Source organism: Alosa alosa, chromosome 10, assembly GCF_017589495.1.
Source record: "Alosa alosa isolate M-15738 ecotype Scorff River chromosome 10, AALO_Geno_1.1, whole genome shotgun sequence".
NCBI classification, from domain to species: domain Eukaryota; kingdom Metazoa; phylum Chordata; class Actinopteri; order Clupeiformes; family Clupeidae; genus Alosa; species Alosa alosa.
Window position 1 is genome coordinate 18,743,803 of NC_063198.1, and position 15,186 is coordinate 18,758,988.

Sequence of the window (15,186 nt, forward strand, 5' to 3'; positions counted from 1 at the left end):
GCATCTCTCCTATAAGATTTGCATGCACCTGTATTAAATACAAAGCTACCAGACTGCAAATCCTACAGACAGACTAAAATACATACGTACAATGATCCTACATGAAATAACAATATGGTAACATGATTGATGTTCGTAGTTTCACAGTAATTAAAATGCCAAATCGCATCAGCTTAACAATCACCAGATAGATGTGCCATCACTTGATAGGTCAAGTAGGGGAGCTGTCAATAATTGCTCAGTGATCTATATTGTGGGCCTACCAGTCTATACAAGGCTATAGACATATCCAAGAGAGTCTAGAACCAGAACGGCGTCAGCATCGGAAAAAGTCTGCTGGGAATGCATTTGTTCAACCACTGGGGAACAGCACAAGTTAACTTTATAAGCCCTCTCTGCCTCAGTTATAGCCATTTCTGCCTCAGTTATAGCCCTCTCTGCCTCAGTGATAGCCATTTCTGCCTCAGTTAGGCCCATAATAGTCTATGCTTTATAGCCTTTACAATTAAGAAATGTAGCACTTTCTGAATTCAGTATGTGCAACACTAGACAACTGAGTTATGCTCACTGAATCTGTAATTCATCTCTCCTAGAACTGGACACTGATGGAGCTAGAGAACACTGAAAAAAAGTGAACATGACATCCAACATGGCCCATCCATGAAAGCAGGCTATAGTCCACACTGACAAAGTCAACAAGATGAACATGACAAATCCATGGACTCTGATAAGCATAGATGGTGTGGATATATTAAAGGCCCATCCACAGGCCAGTAATTTATAACTCTCCGTTTGACAGTTACCCATTCTTAACATTGTTTATTTTCAAGTCTTAATCTTTTGAGATGTTTTTTATATATATAGAATTCATTTCTTATAAGCCTCTGTAACACAAATATATGAAGAATAATGTGTCATTAATTCGATTCAAATAATATTATTGGTTTCCACTGTTTTGGGAGATCATGAACGAATTCAGTTCAAAGACTACGCCCGTAACGATGCTGTATTGGAAACACCAAGAAAGGGTTCTTCAAGGCACCATTTCTGGTTCTTCAAAGAACTTATAGAAAATAAGGTTCTTTGGAGAACCTCTTTTAAAAGGGTTCTTTAGAAACCCATATGGTTCATTGTAGAACCATCAAAAAATGGTTCTTCAGATAAGAATGGTTCTTGCTTATATGTAAATGGTTCTTTAAATGCAGTGTATGGTTCTTCACTATTGCAGGGTTGTGTACAGATTTTTTCAAATTATATGTATTCAAACATCTTTTTCATTTTTTTTTACATTCAAACAAAATTACTTATTACTTACTGTATTCAAACATCTTTCTTTTGTTTCTGTTTTGTTTTTTACATTAACAAAATCAGCTGTGCAAAACATTTTGCAATTACATCCCTGTCCCATTTACCACTTTACAATACTAATACAGTAATATTAACATATAATATTTGTACTCTTATATTCTATAAAATTTTTCAAATCATTAAGCATTAAAAATATAAGAACCTAAATAAATATATATTTTAAATCACTCATTTAAAATTTGTGGAACCGCTTGAGGAAAGAAACTCCTTCTCAGTCTGTTTTAGCCATGTGGGAACAGAGACGTCTGCTTGACCTCAGTGGTTAAAACAGTCCATGGCCAGAGAATGAAATGTCTGTTAAAATAGTTTGGGCTCTTGTCCGTACTCTTCTGGTATAGATGTCCTGCAGGGTAGGGAGAGGTGCTCTGATGGTACCTTCGGCAGTAAAAGTCAAGTGTCTGTAAAAGAGAAAGAAAGCATATATAAGAATATATTTCACAATTGACCCTGTCCATGAATATAATAAGGTGCTCTAAGCGATGTTGCGGTTTCTAAGATAAAACATTTTTTGTCACATACAGCAAATATCACCTGACCATCCGCTAGCTGCCTGTCCCCTGAGTACACTGTAAAAAAAGGCGGTCTCTGTGGACAGCCCAGGCTCCAAAAACAGCCTGGTCCAGCCTGGACCATGACACATAACAAACCAGATAAGAACCTTTTTTTTCTGTGTGTAGAACTGCTTTAGTCAGTAACTTATCATCTCAATTTAGTCTTGTAAGCATTTCTTTATATAATCTTATAATATACTGTAGCTGTTATCAGCTTGCCTGTTGAGAAGGGAGCCATGCAGGTCAGAAATGGCATAGGCTATAATGAATTAAAATGACATAGTATAGTGCACAATCAGTTGAATAATGGAAGCAATATAAGAAGGTGGTATAGTTTGCACCACTAAGCAACGATCTCCACAAAGCAACGAAGTCTGGCAGAACAAGACTAAATGTAAATTAAACAAAGTCAACAACTGAAGCATGGCCAACATGACAACCATTGCCCCAGTGCACTATACTCCCACCTTTATACAGAGTGAGATAAAGTAAGATAAATGAAGACACACACACCCCTCCCACCTATGTGTGTGTTTGTGTACAGTTATTAATTCCAAGAGCACTCAAGCCTCTGACTTACTCCTATGAACTGTCAGTGTAATTACAAGCACATCATATTTTAGTCTTAATCTGTGTCTGTTTGAAACAACATAAACTGCCACCTCGAGCTACTCGATGATACTTTAAATAGCCTACTTTGGACTGTCCAGACTTTGAATAAACAAGCATCAATTCCCGGATTTAATGACGATTTCAGCGCCACACTTGTGTGATCTCTATCATCAAGCTCTGTAAAATATTTCTGTTCAAATCATGTCTTCATATTGTTTGTGTATATCAGCCCTTTAAATTACTTTAGTTTTGCACCCTGAAAAAACACATTATCTGGGAAGCAATGTTTTTTGTCATTAATATCTTGAAACAATATTCATATTCAGCCCAAACTTTGTAGGGTGGAAGACAAACATGTTCTCAGTATGACAAGTTTGTATGGCATGGTCATTGATTTATTACAAGGCCCTAGACTTGGAAAAGAATGTGCAAATAGTGACATAAGGGTAGCATAAACTTAGTTGTACAGGCACTGCACTATACTGTGATTGTAATTATATTATTGGCTTCCACTAATCTGGGAGACCATTAACAATTTCAGGCAGATTAAGAAATAATGAGAGAAGTCATTGTATTTGGTAGTTTGGACGTTTCTTTCAAAAAATCCATACAGTATGTCCATTTTATGTAATTTTGACATTTGGAATTTTTTTAGTCACATGTTTGGATCAGATTCATTTTAATTAATTTCTGATCAGAACCTACTCCTTTTGACAAAGTACGAGAATTTGACAAAAATTACTCCTTCTGGAAATTCATGTACAGATATATGTGAATCAAGATTCATGTATATGCTATGGTTATGGTAGACGCTTTTGTCCAAAGTGACTTACAAATAAAACAATACAATAGTTAAAAATGAACAGTTTTAAAATATTGGTAAGACTACATAAAGGAAAACCAATAATAAACAATAATGTCAATGCCATATCAATAATCAATAGCCTAATGAAAATAAACAATACTATAATAAACAAACAATAACTCATTAAAACCATTTAATTAATTAAGTCTATGCTGAACAGATATGTCTTTAGACCCCTCTTGAAAGACCCAAAACTATCGCAGGAACGGAGAGCACTGGGCAACTCATTCCACCAACGAGGAACCACTGAAGAAAAGAGTCTTGAATTTGACCTATAGCGTTTATGGCTGGTTGACACAACAGACGCTCCTCAGAAGACCGCATAGGACGGTTGGGTATGTAAAGCTGGATCAAAGAATTTAAATAGCAGGGAACAGATCCAGTGTCCTATAGGCCAAGGTGAGAGATTTAAATTTAAATGATATACAGCAATACTCCTTAACCCTTGTGTTATCCTCAAATCTTACCAACACTCTTTATCCTTGGGGTCAATTTGACCCCAGCTAAATAAACCCTCAGAAAATGATTATAATTAGGGCCCAAGCACCGAGGTGCGAAGCCCTATTGTTTTTGGAAAAGATTATTATTAGGGCCCGAGCACCGACGGGGCCCTATTGTTTTTGAAAGGATTATTATTATTATTATTATTATTATTATTAGGGGCCCGATTATTTTGTTTTGTATTCATTATTTTTTCACTATTATTAGGGCCGAGCACCCGATGGTGCGGGCTCAGGTCTGAAGGGGTCCTGGCCTCAAGACTGAGAGGTGCTGAAAACCCTATTGTTTTGGAAAGATTATTATTATTATTATTATTATTATTATTTTATTATTAGTTTACCTTTTAGTTCACCTTTTTGCTATTTTTGAGGTGGTTAACATGGATGAAAAGTCTTGGAATTTGGCACACACATCTGGTATCATAATGGCTACACAGGCATAAAGGCTTGGCCCAGGGACTCAGTAGCGCCCCCTTATGTGACTGATGCAGTGGTTGGCACATACTTTCAGCTAGACACACCAAATTTGGTAGGTGTGTGTATCTCTCCAAGATGAACAACTTTCGTATGTACAATGCATTAGCCACGCCCAACAGGAAGTGAGGTATTTGGGATTTTGTGTGGACTAAAATGTGATGAATTATGATGCCAAAAGAGGTGCTTCCCATTGGTAAAAACGCATGAAATTTGGCACACACATCAAGAGGTACCGTGAATACACAGGGGAAAAGCCTTGGCACTGGGCTTGGCCCAGGAACTCCATAGCGCCCCCTTATGTCACTGTGACTTGTGGTTGGCATATAGTTTTAGATACACACACCAAATTTGATGGGTGCATGTAACTCCCAAAAACAATCAACTTTTGCATTAACATGCCATTAGCCACGCCCACAGGAATTTGTGGACATGATCAATTTTAACGTACTCCTCCTAGACGGTTGATCCGATTCATGTCAAAGTTGGTATACATGACGCCGAGATGTTCCTGATTATAAATTGTGAAGCTTTTTTTTGATATGTTGTAATTTGACGAAATGGCGAAATTATTCATTTTAATACCCTTCCACATAAACAATAAATGTGTCATAATTCACCATGCATGGCTTAAAATGTTTTAAATTTCACAGGTCATTGAAGACCATAATAATGGTAATATTCACATGCCCATAATGCATGTTTGGCATAGCACCACCAACTGGCAACAGAAAGAATGACAATTACACTGATATCACATGATCAATTTTAACATACTGCTCTTAGACGGTTTGTCAGATTCATGTGAAATTTGAACATTATGCCAAGATGTCGCTGATGTTAAATTGTTAAGGGATTTTTGATATGTTATATATTTGATATGATTTTAATATCTCACCACATAAAGAGGAAATGTGTCATAAATCACAATGCATTGAATGAATCATCACACCAGTCCTGGTTCAGCTGCACTGGCTTCCTGTTAAATTTAGAATTGATTTTAAGATTTTACTTTTTGTTTTTAAAGCTCTTAATGGCCTAGCACCCCCCTACATTGCTGAAATCCTTTCTCCACACTCTAACTCCCGGTCATCTTCAAGACAACTCTTAACTGTCCCCCGCACACATCTCAAAACAAAAGGTGACCGGGCCTTCTCTGTGGCTGGCCCAAACTTATGGAATCCCCTCCCACCCCACATTAAGTCCTCGACTACCCTTGCTAGTTTTAAGTCTAATTTAAAAACGCACCTTTTCTCTCAAAAAAGGTTTTAACAACCTTTAATTCTGCCCCCTGTGTCTTGCATGTGTGTCCCTCTACCTTTTTACTTTATTTTTATCTACCACTTACTTTTAGTTATTTATTTATCTTATATATATATCCTGCTTGCTGTATTTTACCTGTTTTACTCCATTTATTTTATGTTCTTATTTTTATATTATATTTTTTAACTTTATCTATTCTACTGATCTTATTATTATTATTACTACTATTATTTATTTTTTATTTTTTTTCCTAATGTACTACTTCTTAATTCTACTCATGTAATATTATTTTCCTTTTACTTTTTATATTTTCTTAGTCAGACCTGTGTTTCCCTGGGCCCCTTTTTATGTTACAACTGTTGCCTAACCTCTCATTGCCATGTAAAGCACTTTGGGTCAACTCCTGTTGTTTTTAAATGTGCTATATAAATAAAAAATGACTTGACTTGACTTGAATGGTCTGAAACTTCTCAGGTTAATAGATATAATGATTATGATGAAATGCAGACACCAAATGGGCCTGCCTGGCATAGCGCCACCACCTGGCCAAGCAGGAAATGTGCCAGAAATGGACAATGCCTTAAGTGATTGATCTGAAACTTTATAAAATATTGGATATCATTATTGTGATGATATTCACATGCATAATTCACAGGCCTAGCATAGTGCCACCATCTGGCCAAGCCAGAAATGTTCTATGCTTTGAATAAATAGTCTGAAACTTCTCAGGTTATTAGATATTATGATTATGATGATATGCAGACACCCAATGGGCCTGCCTGGCATAGTGCCACCACCTGGCCAAGCAGGAAAATGTGCCAGAAATTGGTAATGTTTTTATTGGTTGATCTGAAACTTTACAAAATATTGTATATCATTATTGTGATGATATTCACATGTGTAATTCACATGCCTAATATAGTGCCACCATCTGGCCAAAAAGTGTATCAGAAATGTTCTTTGCTTAAAATGAATAATCTGAAATTTCTCAGGTTAATATATATTATGATTATGATGACACACAATGGGCCTGCCTTGCATTGCGCCCCCACCTGGCCAAGCAAATAAATGTGCCAGAAAATAACATGCAAAAACAAATAGCACCCACATCAAATATGTACATTTTACAAATGCACCACATTGGTGCTTTGTTAGATTCTGAAATGTCACAGGTTGCGGCGCGCAGGTGTTTGGGCCCGCCATTGCCGCTTGCGGCTATATTTAACATTTTTACCCAGTTTCTTTTTTGTGACAGGTACTTAACAAGAGTGTAATAACCACCATCAAAAGCCCTACAAAACAATCCCACCCCCCACACCCCTTTATGAACCTTGGAACCATGGCTGGCAATATTGCTCATCCAGTGTCAGCAGCTAGTGATGGGCAAATGAAGCTTTGGTGAACCACTAAACCACAGCAGTGTGAAGCTAGCAACATTAATGAAAAAATCCAATATGGTTGCCACATGTAGATTTTTCAACATAAAAGTCCTTACCCAAACCTGTATATGTAACCAAAAATATTGGTTTGCTAAGGACTTTTATGTTGAAAAATGTATGTGTGGCGGCCATCTTTTTGCTTTTCAGCTAGTGTCGCTAGGTTCACACTGCTGTGGTTCAGTGGTTCACCAAAGCTTCATTTGCCCATCACTATCAGCAGCCCAAAGGCTTGCTGTTGCTTCCCCTTTTGACTTATACAGTCCTGGCAAAATGACTTATATGTAATATGTACTTGTGTATGTAGTAATGATAATAACAATATGTTCTTATACTATTCAAATAATAATATCCATAATGTGTCAAATATTCATGTATCCTATGTTTCATACAGCTGGGGTCAAACTGACCCCAAGGAACATCAATGTACAAAATATGTGTACAGGACATTGAAAACAAATTATTGTACACATTTCATGCTAACTCTGTTGTACCCTTGAATTGAGGAAGTCATAAAACATGAAGCAAAAAAAAAAGTGAACCATACATTTTATGATTCAAATTGACCCCAAGCATAACATGAGGGTTAAAAATGCATGACAGATTACTAGGTTGACTTTTAATACTTGACTTATTTCACTCTGATTACTTTGCATTACATTGCATCATTCAAAGTGCCTTAATTTGCCGTAATTGTCCTCGGCTTCACCACCATCTTGTATGGTTTGGGGGCTTGAGTGACCCCAAACACTGGGGTGAAGTCTGGCTCTCCTGCATCCTCTGGCCAGATAAACTGGAAACGGCGCAGCAGTGTCACCAGGATCAGGAAGAGCTCCATGCGGGCCAATCCCTCCCCAAGACAAGTCCGGGGTCCTAGAACACATGAAAGCATGGATAAATGAATGATGCAAGGCAGTATAAACATATATTTCTTATAATTCAGAGCAACATACTAGGCCTATCAACTATTATATAATCTTATATTCTGTAGCTGTTGTCAGCTTACCTATTGAGAAGGGCATGAAGGCAGGTGGCTTCTCAAACTCTCCCTGCTCGTTCAGGAAGTTGTTGGGGTTGAAACTGTGAGGGAACTTCCACTGTGTCTCCTCATGCAGCACAGATGACAGATTCTGGATGACAAGTGTACCCTACCCAGAGATGTGAGCCAAAGTCAGGACAAACACTGAACAGAAATGACATGCAGACTATTGCACTCTGTGTTCTAGAATATGATCAACAACGAATAAAAGCCATATCAGATAGATGCAGACAATTATCCTATATGGGTGGTGTAAGTTAGCCATGAAAAATCTGCCTATAATTTAGCACAGATAGTCTGACAAAATATAAATAAATGTATATTCAGTAAAGAGTAAATGTGGATATCACTTGATTTAATTGTTAGTCATGTTCATATTTAAGGCTTCAGATAACAGACCTTAGGTATCTGGTATCCCGTCAGCTCTGTGTCTTTGGTTGTGCAGTGGAACACACTCAGAGGAAGTGTGCTCGCAGCGCGTTGGGTTTCATGGATAACAGCCTGTGTGTAGGGCATGCTGTGTCTGTCCTCAAAGCAGAGCTGGTCTCTCCCTTCCAGGACCATATCAATCTCCTGCTGACACCTCTCTAGGAGCACAAATCCATCAATTACCATTTTGACATATTTTTTGTTTTACCATTTTAACCATTATCATTTTCTTCTATACTTATATTATTACACCTGAAAAGATACACATGGGTATAACAACTGAACTGCTCTCGAGATTAATGAAATATTGTTTTAGGACCAACCCTGGATATCTGGGTAAGCCATGAAATAGAGCACAGCAGCACGGATGGTGTTTGATGTGGTGTCAGTTCCAGCGAAGAGAAGGTCAAGCAACATGGTTAACATCTGACTGTCATCAAATGGAGCAGGGTCTTGACCCCTCTGATGCCAGAGAGAAACAGGAAAACCAATGAGCAGATGTGACCGAGTCCAGACTTGAGAACGTTTCACATTTAAAGCTGCATTAGTTAGATCGCTGTTTGGATGATACTTGTCACCTACAGAGCAAGTACACCATGAAAGGGTGGAATCCTATGAAAAACTGATAGAAAAGATGAACCAGAGCTGCATGAATTGCTTAAAGACTCCAAACAATTTCCTAAAACACCGTGACCTTGTGAGTATTATAGGCTTCAGAACTGACCTTGTCCACTTCATCTAGATAACCGTCTATGAGATCTCTTGGCTCATTAGGGGTGCGGGTGGCTCTGTGCTCATTCACTATGTCCAGCACATGCATCTTGACTGTGTGGTAATCCCGGAGAGCACTTTGGAATGGCAGGGGTAGGTTTCTCAACAATGGCATAGTATCGTATATCTACAAACAACAAAAACATTTAAAAAAACCATTACATTAAAAATGATCTTTTCGTCTTTAATGTCAGTGTTTCCCATACATTGACTTATTTGTGGCAGCCCACCACAATATCAACACTGACCACCACACAATGATTTTCCATGTTGTACTGTTTAAATTGGATGGAATTACTTTTTTGAAGAGCTATGTACACCTTTGTGCAGCCTCTCCTTGTCTCTCAACAAACCTATATGCACGTTTAAAGAAAACATTAACAATCCTGCAATTGTTGGCATAAAAGTCTACTGGCTAAATTGTGCTTTATTTGGCTTATTATTATTATTATTATTATTATCATTTATTCCCCCTGAGAAAACTAACTTTGCGGTATATCATTTAAAGACATGCACTACATTGAGAGAGGTTAAAAGACAATGCTTTACCATGCCCCATGGTCCATTGGCAATCTTTGAATTGTCTGCCATCATTTTAATCATAGCTTGGAAGAACTCATGGTCATATTCATATCGAGACCCAAACATGATGGAGCAGATGATGTCACATGAAGCATTGTGAAACAAAGTTTGAGGGTCAATTGTCTGACCTGGGGATGGAACAGGGTAGGTTGAATGGATACAGATGTTGGATGCAATGAATGAATGTTTTTCAGACTCACTGGCAGTGACAAAGTTTCCAATATCATGCTCTCTACACATTTTACGTAGTTCTAGATATACCTACTATAGTTCTAGGTATACTGTACTAAGGTATGGTCATTACCTGCAACCTTTTCCAGGTGGGCGCAGATATACGAGACCTCTCCCAGAATCCTTTCCTCCATCGACTGCTTCCCCAGGCCAAAGTTCCTCATGGTTATCAGAGCAAAACGGCGATGCTCCTTCCAGCTAGGACCGTAGTCAGCCATGATGATGCCTAATGAAGCACGCATGGATTTTTAGTTGGCCTCGCCATGCTATGTGACTTCTTACTTCTACAGCAGAAAAACTATTAGCAGACACCAAACTGGCCTTACCAGTTCTTCAAAGGTCTCTATAGCTCAAGTGGACACTTATGTTGCCACATTTTCAACTCTAGTTGCTTAGTAGTTTCACTGGAATAAATTGCCACAGGTCATACAGGGACATGCTGTGGTTGTACCTTTGCCCTGGGTGAGGTGGCTCAGCAGAACTCCACCAGGTCTCCCAGCAAAGTCCAAAGCTTTGGTCAGCAGAGCTTCTCTCATGGCCTCCATGCCAGTTATGATCACAGCTGGCCTCCCTCCAAAGTAAAAACTGAACACTTTCCCATATCGATCAGAAAGCTGCAGGATTGCAGGAACAAAATGTTTTACGCATGTAGGCTACTTTGCATTTTTTGGATGAATGCCTGTTACCAGTATTAACTTATTTAGAATCTTGTTGAACACACTGGTATTGCTCATCAGGCTCACTTATTATATTGTAATACAATATAATATGTAATACAGGGTTCATACATATTTCACATTAATTGTAATACAATATAATATGCAATTGTTAGGCTACATAGAGGTTCATACACATTTCCACCAGAGAATTTCCATGACTTTTCCATGATTTTTTGACAAATTTCCATGACCTTATAACATCACATCAACTAGCCTATGAAAATAGAAATTTCTTTTGAATAGTCCTTGGGAAATTTGAATTCAAATTAATGTATCTATGTATTTCTAATACATACAAAATGTAGGCCAACACTGACACCAGTAGGCACATTAGCCTTCAGCCCTACATTAAGCAAAGTTGTGCATTTAACTTTATGTGATCGCCTACTATAGACAAATACCCGCCACACATTGAAATCCTGATTAATGTATAGCCTGATCAATTACTAATCAGCTCTTCATCAACTCTGTCGGTTCATCATGACCACGTTAGAGGTCGAGCAGATAGCTAACAAACGTTCAGAAAAAGTCCTGTTGGCAAATTTGAGGAAAAGTTGGTAAAGGGGCTATTTCACACAATTTGAGGGTGCTGAATTCAAATATTTTGTTTACCAAGCTCAATTTTGAGATTTAAGCTTGCTAATTAGCATAATTAGCATAATTCACATACGTTTTGGTTCATCAGATATCATAGGAATTGCAAAAAAAGCATTAATATACTCTTTATGTATCAGATATGTTGTAGGATAGGACAGGAATTACCCCAATGACCCTCAAAGTAGCAAATGAAAATAAGCTAAAATTAAAATATGAATTGAAATAATAGCTAAAACTCAGTATGACATTTAGAAACAAAATAGATTCCATGATAATAAATTGATAGAATAGTAGGTGACTGCTCATTTTTCAGTAGAAAGTCTTTTGTCACTAACTATTATGAAGAGTCTTTAGGGCAAGGACAGTCAGTCTTTACAGAGGATTTACACTGTATTTTTTTTTTTACTGTAAAGGCGACTGTGCTTGCCTAGTTAAAACATCTCAGTGTGTGCATGTTTGAGGAGTGCTGAAGAGTGCTATGGAGATTGCATTATTTGCAAAAAAATTAGACAAGATATCCTTTATAGTGCAACAAAAAGAAACATTCTCCAGTGCATCATTACTGCATATGATGCTGAAAGGGAAGTGGACCTAGGACAAATCCTCAGCTATGAACTGATTAATGTCCCTGTACTATAGCGATGGTTATTTGTGAAGTGGAAATAAGTCTATCCTCACTCAAGAGCTGTCTAGCAATGTGGAATGTCCAGTAGTGATCACTGCAAAAACTGGTCATTCAACACTGGTAATAGATGCTCAAGATCTAGTTATGTCTTTAGGACACCCATCTGACTGCAGCACATTTAAAGGAACCATATGTAAGATTGTGGCCAAAACTGGTACTGCAATCACTTTCAAAATACTGTAGAGCGGTGTATCCCCTCCCCCTGCCCCCTGACTCGAGGTTGCCAACTCGGATGCCGAAACACGACTGACTTTGATGTTCGTGATTAGTAGATAGGTAGAGGGTGGCACATCAGGCCAAAACACAACATGACATGACAAAACACAACATCAACATCAGTTGAGTCATCACTTTTTAAAAGACAATATCCTGGCCGGACTACTGTTGTCTGTGATATAAGTATTTGAAGTGAACATGATTTCTTAACGTCTAGTGACATATCAGGGCCATTTTATGATTAATTGAAATACATTTCTTACATACGGTTCCTTTAAGAAGTATGCAGGAAAGTTTGTAAGAAACTTTTGTATTGTTATTTGGTATTTGTTATGTGGTAGCTAATGTTAACTATCAAAGAAATAGACCTAATGTAGAAATGCACACAGCTATTGCAACAGATAATGGTGTAGGCCTATCTGACCTGAGTGGTTGAAACATACTTATTAATACACTGGGAGCAAAGATCATCTTCACTTATTTCCCTTTGCAACTGTCAAAGGAATCCCAGAAACACGGGAAGGCCTAGGGTAGCCTACATCAGATGGCCTTAAGATTAGGCTCTTCTGCATAGCATTCAGTGATTTGCATGCAGTAATGTGAACACTGACCTTGATCTAGCCTACTTTGGCTATTTAATGGTAATTTATTGCCAAAACACCACACAATATAAATGAGCTATAACAAACAATAAAGGACTTAATCACACACAAACTATTTTACTGACTACAAAAAATAATTAAGTAGGAAGTTTAGAAGTTTAAAACCCAGAATTGACCAAAAGTGCACCAAATTCAACACAAATGACTCAATACCTGGGAGGCCTGCGTCCTTTCTTTTCCAGATATTTTAGGATGTTTCAGTATCGAGTATCAATATATTTATGGCAGGTATTGAATCAAAGTCATCATTTTGGTATCATGACAACACTATGCCAGAGCCACTCTGTTTTCTAGATGTCGAGGATTGGAGGCCTACCACCAACAAGTGATGCAGCTCAATGGCATATTAGAAGAGCACATTATCAAGCTCTAGTATGGAGGCAAGCACACATACTAAATCCAGTGTTACTAGAAGTAAAATGTTTTTTACTTGACGGTTGTTAGATGCAGTTCTGCATATTAGGCGTATTCCCGCTATCTAAATTCATATGTACTGTAGGATATATTCTGAGTTGAAGGTTAACTGTGCAACTTGTTATTGTGATGAAATGCATTAAACACCACATGAGTGACTCACTATGTTAGCAATAAAAAATATGGTTGTGTTTTGATTAGAATTTCCGAGTTTATTACATGTTAACTGTAATCATGTTCCCATTAAATACATTAATAAACTATAGTATGGGTTCTTTAATGCTCAAACACTTTTATTTGGTTTTAGTGATTACTTTTGAAATCAACCCAATTTAGGGAAAAATAAGCAAAAAAAAGCTATTTTATGTTGATTATGCTGATTATGCGGCATGAGCTCAGAATTGAGCTTGGTAAACAAAATATTCAGAATCAGCACCCTCAAATTAGGTAAGAAAGGTGGTTTACGTTTACCAACTTTTCCTTACCAACTTCGTCGTAAGTTCTCTTCTGTGAAGCTGCTCTCCCTCCACGTAGGCTTAATTGCATGTTTAATTCACGCAGCTTTATAGCGCCGCACACACTGGCTAAATATACTGAAGTAACAGGGCTGTAGCCTCCCAGGCTACCGCGAACGCAAAATGCCATCCTGCAAACCTGCGCCTAATTTGTTGGCACACTCGCTACTGACATGTTCTAACACATCCACGTTTCTGAATCTTCACCAAATTGACTCGGGAACAGTGAAAGAGATAGCTTTCCGCCCTCTCTACTCCCTTCCACTGTTCGTGTGTTCTACGGCGATGGATAAAGTGAGTCGAATGAGTAGAGGGAGGGCAGAGTAACTCCTTTTAGAAAAGGCCGATCTCTGGTCTCCGCGCGACAGACACAAGGAAGTATGCGACATGATCTGCTTCGAAACACGATAGATTTCTCAGTTGAATTGCAATGGGTCACGCAAATTTCCATGACTTTTCCAAACCGTTTCCAGGCCTGGAAATTGCCATTTTGAAATTCCATAACTTTTCCAGGTTTTTTTTTTTAAAAACGTACGAACCCTCTATATAGGCTACCACTAGTAATCCGGTTGATGTTGAACCACCTCTTTATTTGTGTATGATATTACAAGGCAGTTAGCCTACTACCAAAATCAACAGTATCTAAAATTACATTGTATCTTAACCAGTCCATTGTAACCTTTAACTTGAATCCATTTTAAATAGTGGTTTTAGAAACATACCTTTTGCAAATCATTAACAGGATTCACCAGATTCAGCTGATGCAGATTTCCAAATATGGGGATGGTTTGTGGGCCAGGGGGGAAGTGTTTCGGTCGGCGGGTGCGGATCAAAAACAGCAGCATGCAAAAACATACCCACAACAGAACCACAGACACCACCATGGTGACTGTTGCCCCTCTGCACTGTGCTCCGTTTCACAGGGAGCCTCATAATATCGGCACTGAGGTCATGTCAGCCACCTGGTGTTTCATTGGTTGAGATCCTATCCCTGATTACATAATTGTTATTGGTTAACTAAAAGTTTCTTGAGTATAGTAATGACCAAGCTGTACATGATTTTCATCAGATGTTATCAACTGCTTCAAAGAGAAGGTCTAAATGGTGTTTTGTCCTTAGTAAAGGGATATAATGCTTGTTTTGTCCTCCTGAAGGTGTACAGATGATGCTATTTTCTTTCAGTTCACAAAACAAACTGCTTTCGCAGTGTAAGATTAAACTAAAAAAGAACATCAAATTTTAAATCTATGATGCTTC

At 38.0% G+C, this 15,186-nt stretch overlaps 1 protein-coding gene across 1 annotated transcript; it reads right to left on the bottom strand.

Annotated features, from left to right (window-relative positions):
- Window positions 1–7,601: 7,601 nt before the first annotated feature.
- LOC125302486 (cytochrome P450 2F2-like) lies at window positions 7,602–14,931 on the bottom strand. The gene is made up of 9 exons (XM_048255692.1): window positions 14,652–14,931; window positions 10,573–10,735; window positions 10,195–10,347; window positions 9,858–10,018; window positions 9,262–9,435; window positions 8,861–8,999; window positions 8,508–8,695; window positions 8,076–8,217; window positions 7,602–7,942 (listed from the first exon to the last, which is right to left on the bottom strand). The coding sequence occupies exons 1-9, from the start codon at window positions 14,811–14,813 to the stop codon at window positions 7,749–7,751; spliced, it is 1,476 nt and encodes a 491-aa protein (XP_048111649.1). The 5' UTR covers window positions 14,814–14,931; the 3' UTR covers window positions 7,602–7,748.
- Between the last annotated feature and the right edge of the window lie 255 nt (window positions 14,932–15,186).